Source organism: Heliconius melpomene, chromosome 6 (genome assembly GCF_056956725.1).
Source record: "Heliconius melpomene rosina isolate 202511_hmr_F chromosome 6, ASM5695672v1, whole genome shotgun sequence".
NCBI lineage: Eukaryota > Metazoa > Arthropoda > Insecta > Lepidoptera > Nymphalidae > Heliconius > Heliconius melpomene.
Window position 1 is genome coordinate 2,270,304 of NC_140394.1, and position 12,605 is coordinate 2,282,908.

Consider the following 12,605-nt stretch of genomic DNA (forward strand, 5'->3'; position numbering starts at 1 on the left):
TTTATTTTAAGCCAATTACACAAGTAGCTTTATTATGCTCCGATGAAAATTTCTTACTATAATACTGTTATAAAAATAGGCCTTGAAAGGTTCTTTCTGATGGTTATTAGGTATATTTCATAGGCTTTTGTATTTAGGTTCTAAAAAGTATGGGCTTAGACGTACTATTCTGAAAAGTATAGGCTTAGAAGAACTGGTTTATTGAAAGAATTATGTATAATAAGATTATGGTTCTTAAAAGTTTGTTTCTATTTTATTGAAAAAAAATCTGTTAAGTCGGACCCGCCAACCAAAGTTTTTATACCATTTTCAGGATTACAAGTTATAAAAGTCGACAAACTTAAGTTTGCGAGCGTATGCGCTCATTTTGTATGAAATGAACTACAAATATAAGTTTATGATTTTTTTCTATTAAATATATTTAATTTTCATTAATTTTCATTATTCGATTTTTTTTCCTTTATTTCTATTGTACACTTCGTGCCAAATTTCATAACTGTAGGTCCACTACCACCAACGTTGCATATAACGCTCGTATCTTTACACTGCCATGACTTTGAAGTTTTGATTTTTTTCTATGCTTCAACGGACCGTAGAATCAAATATTGAAGATATTTGACATTCATTTCAGATTGATACGTCTCAATCTCGAGATACTAAATGCTCTTGACAGACGGACAGACGGACAACAAAGTGATCCTTATAAGGGTTCCTTTTTTGCCTTTGAGGTACGGAACCCTAAAAAAATATATTTTAAATCAAACCAAGAAAATGTAATATATTATTTTTCCGTAAGGAAAACTTATTTATTCAAATGAACAGATTATAAATGATTCCTTCAAAGGTAAATAAAAACTGGCGGAAAAGTAATTAAAAACACAGTGTCACACACCTGTCATTGGCCTTAATTTATCAATATATTGTCGTAAGACCAGTCATTTGAAAAGATTAGACTCGAAGACATAGGAGGCTTCAAAGAGGACTCCAGATCCGATAATACCGTTTATTTGATACTTCATTACAGAAGGCAGTTCTTTTGGAAATAATTAAATTTACAACGAAATGAGCGAAAACCAAACGATATCGGAAAAAGAGCTTTTGGACGCCATAAAAAATCTTTTGAGGAAGAGCGGTCATCTGTGTAAATTTCAGGCCGAGGTGCTTAATTCTTTTCACGAAATTCATGTTTAAGCCAAGCGAATTAATTGATTTCGCTTTGTTGAGCTTTTAAAGAATATTTATATTAAACAACATGTACTTTTAACAATATTGCTGTTGTAACCACGGAAAAGATAATATATTATGAGGCCAGTCGTGTCGAAAAGCAAACGCGGGTGGTTCTGGATTCAATTCCTACTTGAGCAAAAAAAATATTTAATATTTTCATTTTACTGCTCTGGTGTCAAGGAAAAGAATTCAGCGAAAAGTGGGGAACAGAATTGCCTTAATAGGAACGGTGTATCTTAACACTAGGTCTACCCTGCTGTGTGAAGGATGCAGCGTGAAGCTATAAAAAAACTACATAATTAGGACATGTTATACCTATTTTTAGCTTTGAACCAATATCAAACCTCCAGTCAGCCTCCACATATAAATTTAGTAATAAAAAATTCACTCAATTTAAAACGTATATTTACATATTTAATTTTATTTCTTTTAAAACAAGTGTATTGTTCTAGAAAATAATACTTTAATCTTAGTTGAAAACAAAGAACATTTTTGAAAATTAATAATGTAAAGTTTAATTTGTGGCCGAGTTTGCTTATTCAACGTTTTGTCTCATTAAATACATGAGTAAATCCCGCTGAAGTTATTGCGCTCTCTTTTTCATTGCTTAGTGTTCTGGAAAACTTTATATTTGAATTTAAGAAATTCCACAATCATATGTTTGTTGTAGGTTCAATCGAATCTATGGAATGACTTGTTGATTAAATTCCGCCACGCATTGTCTTGAGAAAAATAGAGGACGGAGAGAATACGAGAAAAAGCATAAATCGGTGGTGCGCCTAAACGCCTCCAAAATTCGGCGAAAAGTTGGGAACGGAGTGCCTTAACACTATATTCCCTCTACCTACCCTGCTGTGTGCGGGATATAGCGTGAAGCCGATTTGATTTATTTTAATTCACAGATGCGCTCAAAAATAACTGAAGCGCTCCAAGATAAACAAGACTCCCTCAACTCTGGATTCAAAAATTCTGGTGTACCACCACCGTCAGACGAAGTATTGTTAATAAACGAATTAGTTAAAGAATATTTAGAATGGAATGGATATTTATATACAGCATCAGTGATGACTTCTGAGGCGGCGATGCCTAAAGTGAAGAAGAGTAGGGCAGAAATGTGCGCAGAAGTAGGGGTGAAGGATGATGAGAGGTCCTCCATCTTGCCTCTGCTGTCTAACATAGTAGCCGCTTATACTGAACGTATTAAACGCAAAATGAGTCGACTGAAAAAATCTCCGGAACATTAGCTGTGGAGTATTTGGTGTTTCTAAAAAAAATGTTTTTCACTTAAATTTTATTTATTGTATGTTTATTTAATATTATAACATTCAGATATACATACGTCTGTTTTTTATTACTTTTAATAACTATTACTATTTGTATAATAATTACTTTTAGATTATTTTTAACATTATTCTATTTTTTTCACCTTTAGAGTAGGCAGACAGAGATTAGCATTAAGACATTTCGCTTCACATTTTCCGACGAATTATGGAAACATTGCGTGTTGAATGACGAAGCTAACCACCGCGATTTGCCTCGATATCAGAGCGAAGAAATAAAAATAATGAAAACTTCCTCAAGTGGAAATCAAACCACAAAAATATAACTAAAATAATAATTCCAAAATCAGAAATCTGTAAGATCCCAGACTTTGTTTTTCTTAAATTGTATCAACAATAATATCAAAGTCGAGAATATTAGGGAATCAAGACGTTAGCAAGAAGAATAACAGAGCTTTGGATCTTAAACAAATATTGAACTACAAATAACACGCCGTAGCTTACCAACTGTATATAAATTGTTCAATTCTGTAAAGTTACTTTCTTTTACATTTAAAATTAAAATGCTTTTGTTGATATTAAAATTATTTATTGAAATATTTTAGATATGTGTTAAATTCGTCGTGGCAATTCGGCACAGGGTGTGTCTATAAACCAGATGGATTTTTGGCCCGTTTCCCATTCGGAGGGATGAAAAAAAATATTTTCACGCGTGTATTTTCACAGTCGAAAGTCTTAGGTACACACAATTTTCAAGATATTTTGTACGAGTATCGAGTGGCGGAACTAAACGTCGCAAATAGCTTGTCAGTTTCTCACGAAGGCTATATAGCATAAGGTTCGATTCCAGCTATATTATAAAACTAATATTTAAAATTTTCATTATTCAGTAACGCCACTCTACACGCAATTCCTCAAGTGGAAAGTGGAAAACGGAAGTATATTAATGGGAACATAATTTCTAACACTAAGTTCCCAGACCTTGCTAATAGCTAAAAAATATTGAACTGTAATAGCAAAAGCCACAAAACCAATTTTCATATTGCGAAAACTAGCAATATAATATTTCTAATATTTTAAACCAAGTGCAAGAGATAAAAGCACTTATGCAGTACAATCTATATAATAGTTGGCCGTTTCGTAGAATATTTCGTACTAGGATTTTTATTGTCTACGGCTCGGTGGATTTTTGTAAGTCAAATGTAACTACAATTGTACTGGCTTATATGTTCTGTTCTTTTTAACCTTTATATTCTTTTATCTAAAAATAGTTTTACATACACATATAATAAAATTGTAACTGATAGTGTTTTTGTATGGAAGATATTAGGGAAATTCTATTAAATATATTATTGAGGACATTTATCCCATGTAACCCACACAAAAAAACGATTTTTGTATGTGTGTTTGTGCACACTAATCTCGGATAGGGATTCACTGATTTTCTCGACACCAGAGCGAAAAAATAAAATAAATAAGCATTATATTTCCTCATCAACTTGTCGCGTTTACAAGCTTGTGCCCCCTGCGCAAAAACTTACATTGTTTAGAAAATTGAAATAAGTTGTTTAAAATAAACAATAACAATAAATTACATTTCCTTATAACATATTCTTAATATTTCGTAAAAGGGTGACTCCTTTCATAAATTCTCACCGATGTGTAATATATAAAGGTGTCGACCTGTAAAGACGACCTAAGCTTAATGAAAGTCTTTATTAAAGCGGACCCAGCGGGAAGTAGCCTAGGATCTTAAAATTAAATTTTAGCATAGTGATGGAATAACTTAAATAACTAAATATATATATGATAAACATGTATGTATGTATGTATGTAATGTGGTTTATATATGTAATAGCCTCCCTTAATAATGTTTGTTTGAGCGTCTACAACATTACACGACTGGTTTATTTTTAAATACTATTTGGACGCACTTATTTTCTATGAAACAACTGCATTTATGATTTTGTAAAAGTTTTTATATCTGTGACATAAATATAAATATTCTTTTTTTAGGTATTTTCTTTACTTGTAAGTTCTATATAATTTTATATTCATAAGTAACTGCAGTTAATAAGCAGGACTAAACTTAACGAAAGAGTTGGTGATAGTGGAGGAGAAAATTAAGAAGTTGATCTCTCTCTAACTACCCCGCTAGGGAAAAAGTGTGAAACAACTTAACAAAAATCAAATAACATTAAATTGTTTAAAAATAACACTGACTAATTCGTCTAAATATAGTGTCCATATTAATTTGCATTCGTCTTACGCTAAAGGCCGGCCGTAGGGAGACGCTCGCATTTTACAACTTTAATTAAAGTGGATAACCGTCAGGCTATTTAAGTCGGTATAAACTGGTCCGCTAATTTGTTTTGCGGATCGCTTTGAGAGTGTATACATTTATTATTCTTATAAGTTTAATTTCTTAGCCAGTGTTGCCCACAAAGGGAAAAAAACTATAATATACCTGACTAGTGTTTTTATTACTAGTAATATTTGCATATTTTTTCATTTTTACACCTCTTTTACGTTGTGTAAGGTTAGCAGAAAAACATTGTTTTTAAAAATTAAGAACACCATATTGTGAACGGAAAAGTATAGCATAAATTGTATTAATATTCATTTAATTATGAGTGTATACTCGAGTAGGTTATGTTAGTTTCAAATATTTTTGAAAAATATTTTTTTTGGTTCTTGTTCAATAAACTGTGTATTTTAGCCACCAAAAATGGAATGTCCTTTAAATTAATTTCCTTCAAACTATTACTGGGAAACAGCACTATAAGAAATACATACTCCATGATATTTTCAACACAAAAGAAATATCACCTCTCAAACAAAAAGAGTTGGTAACTTTGTTAGAGCCACCAATCCTGTGGAAAAATAGAAACTTCCCAAATTTATAGCGGGTCATCTGAATTTCGGGGGTATTCTTGTCTCGTTTCCCATCACGTAAACAAAAGTTAATAGTTCACGTAACTTGCTTCTTATATGTTTCCTGAATTATATGTCTTACTTTTAACTCTTGACTGTTCTTACTGTTAATTCTTTTGCATTTAAAAAAACGCTTTAATGCAGACTTAAAAAACTAAAAATCATGTACAAAAGACGCTAATTAAAAAATATTTAGAATATTATAATCTAGTAACTAAAATTATTATATTAAAATTTAAAAAATCGCTTACCAAGTTAACCACCATCTTGATCCGAACTTTCAATTTTTTTATTTAAATTTAATAAACGTTCAGTCATTTTATATATATACATCTAGACGCAGAAAAAAGTAAGCGAGTGCTTTTATTACGCTACGATCCAGCTTTTTGGTTAAGCATCAAATTCAAAAAGGTATTTTACTGAAATAAACATTTATATTAAACTCTTTTGAAACGTTAGATTAACATTTATACTAATTGCCAGCCAGCGTTACTAGCCTGTAATAAGTAGCCATATAAATATAAATAGCGTTCCTGTACTCTTTTTTGTTACATTCAAATACTAGATGTAAATTACAACTTGAAAAATTTATGTTAAAAATTTTATAAAATAACATTTTGTGAACAAACATACATACCTATGTAACGATGGGTGAATATGTGAAGTGGATTCAAAATATATTGACATAACAAACTGAAAGTGAAGATCAGAGTAAAATTCAGCTTCATGAGAGAAGCCTAGTGTCTTAAACACTCCGCTCCCTACTTTTCTAATTCATGCCTACAAATAAATGCCCTATAAATTACAGAAGATACCTTTGTATTAGCGATGTATACTAAAAAAACTTAGTAAAATTATACTTATTTTCAAAATGTATATTAGTTTTAAAATGGCTTACCTCACAGAATTGCTTCTACGACGACTCTGTTGTAATTCGTATTCATATGTCTACATAAATACATGAATAAATTTTATCAAAAACGAAGATTACGTATAAATATGAATGTGAAAGTATATTTTACGACTGTATTACAATAGAAGAAATTGTAACGTAACAATTCATGTAGATTCGCTTTATCTTTCGCTTTTATATAACTTATTATCTATATATATAAAAGGACTTGTCCTCACTGACTGAGGTAAGACGCGCGCACAGCCGTAACCGCTGTGCGTAGAAACGTGGAATTTGGACAGATGTTTACTTTCGTAATCTGGACATCCACTAAGAAGAGATTTTGAAAAATTTTAACCCTAAAGGGGTGAAATAGGGGTTCAAAGTTTGTATGGAAAAAAAATTAAATCGGCACTGATTTTTGTAAAATTTGAAATTTAGATTTTTAAAAATATTTAATTGAACACGTGTTTCATCGTTTTCTAGAACTCACCCCCAAAGGGTGCAAATAAGGGGTTGAAAGTTTGTATGGGAAAATTCTTAAATCGCCACAGATTTTTATAAAATTTGATATTTAGACTCTTAAAAATATTTAATTAAACATATGTTTCATGGTTTTCTAGAATTCACCCCCAAAGGGTGCAAATAAGGGGTTGAAAGTTTGTATGGGAAAATTCTTAAATCGCCACCGATTTTTATAAAATTTGATATTTAGACTCTTAAAAATATTTAATTGAACATATGTTTCATGGTTTTCTAGAATTCACCCCCTAAGGGTGCAAATAAGGGGTTGAAGGTGTGTATGGAAAAATCTTTAAATCGCCACCGATTTTTATAAAATTTCAAATTTAGACTCTTAAAAATATTTCATTGAACACATGTTTCATGGGTTATTAGAATTCACCCTTAAATACGCAAGCGAAGCTGCGCGCGTTCGCTAGTATATGTATATATATATATATATATATATATATAAGTGTGTTTCTTCCAATATTATATTCAATAAATAATATATTTTAAAATAATAATAATAAGTTTTTAAATTAATCTTATATGCACAAACTTAAACAAAATATCTTAATTGTAGAAAATATTATTTAAAGTAAGAGCCCAAGCACGGCGTTGAGTTCCAAAATTTCCTAAAGTAGGGAGGGGATGTCTTAACACTAGGTTCCCTCCACGTACCCTTCCACATGCGGGGTATAGCGTGAACCTTAAAAAGAAGAAAACTTAACTCACAAAACCTATTCCACATAAAAGTCGTCAGTATGATTGCTTTACATCGCTTTACAGGGACACGTCAAAGGAACGTTTAAGCTGTATGTAGAAATAATGAATTCAGTTCACAGTTCAATACATACAGAAGTACGTATTGTCTGCGAATACATCTAGAATATCAAACGAGATACAAAAATACTTTATCGACACATCGCGAGGCATCACAAATACTCGATATGATGGAGAGACACCGCCTCAAAGCCGACTGGTGGAGTTTTCAAATAGAATACTACAAATAAGTGCATGCTATGCTTCCACACGTTTTATCTAAATTATGAACTAGTGTAGTAATGAGGCCTTCGTGGCACAGGGGCGTATGACGACGGTTGCGGGTTCAATCCCCACTCGAGGGAATGAATTATTATTAATAATATTTTCATTTTCTTCGCTCTGGCAACAAGGCAAAAGCCCGGCTTTGAGTTTCTCCACTCAACATGCAATGCCTGCAATCGGCGGAAAGTTAGGAACGTAGTGTCTTAACACTTGTTTTTCTTGTCGTACCTACGGTAGTTTTCATTATGTTAAATGTTTTTCATTTCAGTTATAAGGCTGTAAGGTTTATCTTCGTATATCAATAATGGCTAATGTTTATTATCTTATTCTATAATAGTTCTATTTAGTGAAGTAAAGTAAAATTATATACTTAGTTATGTATTATTAGGATACCTTCTTGGCGTAGGAGACGCGACTGGCTGAATAGTTTTAATTCTGGAGGCATGTGTGTTGAGTGACGGAACTCAACGCTGCGCATTGCCTCGACACTACAGCGAAGAAATGACAATATTAAATATTTCAATTCCTCAAGAGAGAATCGAACCCACAATATGGATATGCGCTACGATATACCTACCTCTATTATTTCAAAATCAGTCAAACAGTAATCTAACCAAAACGAAACTATTGTAACTCATAATTTCACATAGAATTTAATTAAAATGAAAATATCCTTTTCATCCATTCCGGAATATGCAAAATGAATTTGGCAATAGCTACAGCGTCCTTTACTATACTAGGAAACTTAGTTAAGGCTGAAACTAACGAACACTGTGACGACGCGACGGTCGATCTGAATCTGTCCCTCATTGATGGGCGACGATGTAATCTCGTGTAGTTCGTGTAATACATGGTGGCACATATGATATGGTGTTTGGTATAGAAACTCAAAAAGCATTTTTCGTGAAAGAAAAATGCTTTTTGACTTTCTATGGATCTCTATGTGACAAGGTTTAGTTATGTATGCTACTTAGGTTATTGAGGTATATGAAAATTATTTTTAACATTTTTGAAGTGTTATGCCACACTTAGGAAAGCAAAATATTTTTTTTTATTAGAAAAGCATAAAAATTAAACCATACGTTCTTACGAGAACATGTATAGTCAGAGTGTTTTGAGGCACGAGTTGAAATCAATTTTATATACGTTTCTGAAAAAGTTTAAAAAAATAATCTGTTAAAATATCAAAAGTCCACATTCCAATATAATGAAAAATAAGAAATAGGTGAAGTTTCCATACAATTTCTAAAGTGACGGTTTTGAACCTGCACCCAGTATCACTGAAGTAACATGGTGTACCTACTCCGTACGTACTACAGGACTGTACTAACTACTAACTTAATTAAGCGAATAATTATAATTATTATGCAACGTGTGTTATGCTTCCATAAAATAATAATTAATTTTAATATCAAAACAAAAGGACCACTATATTAATTTAGAAATTCTATATCGAAATAAATCTATATTAGGTAGGTACGTTATATAAATTAATAATATTTTGAAATAACATAATAGATCAGTAGCGAAACGTTAGACTAACTTAATTAATACCCAGAGCGAGCTGCAATTGAAATGTTCGGAATTATATTTCAATATTCTAAAATGCATTTGCTGTAAGCTATTTTATTATTTCTATCGCTAGTACATTAATTGAGGCGTAGGTCTGGCTGTAAGCGCGACGGTTGTGGGTTCGATTCATAGGTCTCGATGTTCGATGCCTTTACCATGAAATTCGTAAATCTTTATAAATTTAAAATTTAATACAAAATAAATAAAATCTTTATACAGCCTAGGCATCTTCTTTAGATATTTTTAGAGATTTATATTTATAGATTTTTTTTTTCTTCACGCTGTATCCCGCATTCAGCAGGCAGGTAGCACGAACTCCGTTCTGAACTTTCCAGCAATTTTTTGTTATAAAAATAATGCAATCACTTGAGTGGGAGTCAAAACTACGACCGTCACGTTTACGTTGTGCCGCTGCGCCCTAACGGTCTAAACAAAATAATTTCAATATTCTCATATAACACAAAAAAAAGCATATTTCAATGGTTATGAGAGTTTTATTATATTTATAGAGTAGAGAAGTCATTGTTAGAAGAAATATAACGTTTCGATATTGGAGTAGATACAAAAGCGAATATTGGAATCGGACGCGGCCAACGATCAATTGATCGTCCGTCACGTCCCGCATTGACTCTGGCCGGCGAAATACTTACAGAAGAAGAAGATGGTGTCTTAAAATATAAATACTTTTTTATTAGCTTCACGCAGTAACCCGCAAATAGCAGGTTAGGTAGATGCAACATAATACAGTGTAATTCTCCACTTCGTCTACGTCGTAACTCAACGTCCCATTTTGTGAAAAGATGGAAATATATAAAATTTCATTCCCCCGAGTTGAAATAGAACCAACTTCTCCTTATTTAAGTCGTAGCTTGATGAGCTTGATGGCTTAGTGGTCAGAGCGTCTAGTCGGTTTCCAGGAGGCGCGGGTTTGAGTCCCGCTACGTTAAAATTTTTATACAAAGCACTCAACACAACAAAAGAAATAATAATTTATATAAAACGGTAATCCAATTAAAGAAAAGTGGTTTACCTTCCATATCCATCCTTAGATATTACAGTATTTGAATATATTATACAGGAGGTAATTCGTTCAATTACATGTCCAACAAGACTGTAATTAGGCAGGAAACTGATGTGATATCTGTTGAATATTCTAGTTCCAGTCTATAATTTCCTTGGGCTATACTTTGTTATTATTGTTATAGGCACTTGATATATGGCTTTGTTGGTTGAAGAAAATCATAAGATTTTAAATATTTTTGTAGGGTTTAATTTAGTTTCTTGTTTCGAGATTATTCTGTCGAGTGTGAGTCGGACTCGCTCAACAAGGGTTCCGTACCAATTTCAGGATTGTACGTCAATGAGAAGTATAACTTATAATTTATTAGTTTTTACTTTCTGTCTAATTTTATAACCACATGATAATATCAAGATCAAGATTACAATCAAACCTAGATAGATAAGTCCTTAAGAAAATTGATATTATAAAAATCCACAAGTTTTCAATAGTCATTTTCCTTTTTCTGTCAATTCTAATTTTGCTATAAAATTATCACAGAACCACCCAAACAAATACAACCGCACTAACAACCTAGATGCAGTATAACTTTTATTTGCACCTCATTCTAGTAAAATAACAATATAAGCACTTAATAGCATACATTTTAAAAGAAATTACTCAAACTTAATCTTAACAATTAAAAACTACGTAAGAACAAATTATTACTGAAAATATTGTTCAACTCAACAGTTATTACTTTTACGAGCAAAGTATTTGTGTTGTTTTAAGTTTTCCCGATTACAAAACTTAAGACCACTCATAATAAACTTAAGCACGTGCTTATTTCTACAACAGAAACACTAAACAAATAAAAGTTTAACAGTTAACACAAGAGTGCTTACGGAGACATTTAAAAAATATCTTTTATACAAAAAAAGTGGTTAAGTGCGAGCCGGACATACCCACCGAGGCTTCTGTACGAATTTTAGTGTTGCAGGTCAACGGGAAGTTAGATATATTCCTTCAACTTATAAAAGTTGACATTTGATTTTTCAATGCTTCTAGGGTAGATTTGAATATTTGATATTAATTTCAGCTTGATACTTCCACACGATCTCGAGATAAATGGTCTTGATAGACGGTCAGGCAGAAACAAAGTGAACCTGTAAGGGTTCCGTTTGTGAATTTTGAGGTACGAAACCCTAAAATTATAACACACTAATCTCAGGAAGGTACCAGGACCGTCTTCCTACCAGGGAGAAGAAATGAAAATAATACATTTCCCCTAGTGGGCTTTGTAGTCCGAATAAGTAAGTAAGTCACTCAGCAAGATATGTGAAACAGAAAAGTTGCTTCAAATAACACATTTTATAACATAATAAAATACATAAATGAAATCGTACCTCAGTGAAATGAGATTCGCTAGAAAAAATACAAACTTCACAGATTTATATGCGGAGTGAGGTCGTGCCCTCTTCAAGAGGAGCCTCCATCGCGTAAACTAAAGTTAATAGTTAGCGCAACTTGCCCATTCCTCTGAAGGCAGTCGCGCGTGAAACAAGAGGATCCTTGTATTTTTTACTTTAAACTTCAATTATTTTCTTTTATTTACGTCATAATTTTTAAATTATTGAGGAGATCATGGCGGAATATTGAGGCGAGGAAGTTACAGGTTCATTTCTCTCCTCTTGCAAAAGAAACGTGCATCGTGGTGCTCCGAACTTAATACAAGATGTCTCATCAATTTCCAGCAGAAAGTGTCTCGACTTTGAACTCTCTCTAAACTCTGTTTACATATATGTAAACGAAACCGCGAAACTGAAAACATTAATATTTCATCAACGTCATCTTTTGCCTTTCCCAGTTTGCTTTTATCAGTCCTGTCTATTTTTTTTTATGTTAATCCCATTAATCTACCAGAAATCTTATTATTTTTATTATTTATTGTCATTTAATTATAGATAAAAAATATAATTATTACTATAAATAAATAATCTTCAAGCAACTTTCAAACAGTTCAGATCTCGTTTGATTCAAAGAAGTGTCATTAAGAGTACACCTTTCTATATCATGTAAACCACTTGCAAATGTATTCAAAGTGAGTGCTTCCCGTACAGTGTTACTAGAATTATATTCTACAATTTCGACC

General features: G+C 32.1%; 1 protein-coding gene across 1 annotated transcript; it reads left to right on the forward strand.

Moving 5' to 3' along the window:
- Positions 1–1,062: 1,062 nt before the first annotated feature.
- LOC146538048 (centrosomal protein 20) lies at positions 1,063–2,471 on the forward strand. Its single transcript, XM_085186204.1, has 2 exons — positions 1,063–1,158; positions 2,130–2,471. The coding sequence occupies exons 1-2, from the start codon at positions 1,063–1,065 to the stop codon at positions 2,469–2,471; spliced, it is 438 nt and encodes a 145-aa protein (XP_085042330.1).
- Positions 2,472–12,605: the final 10,134 nt, after the last annotated feature.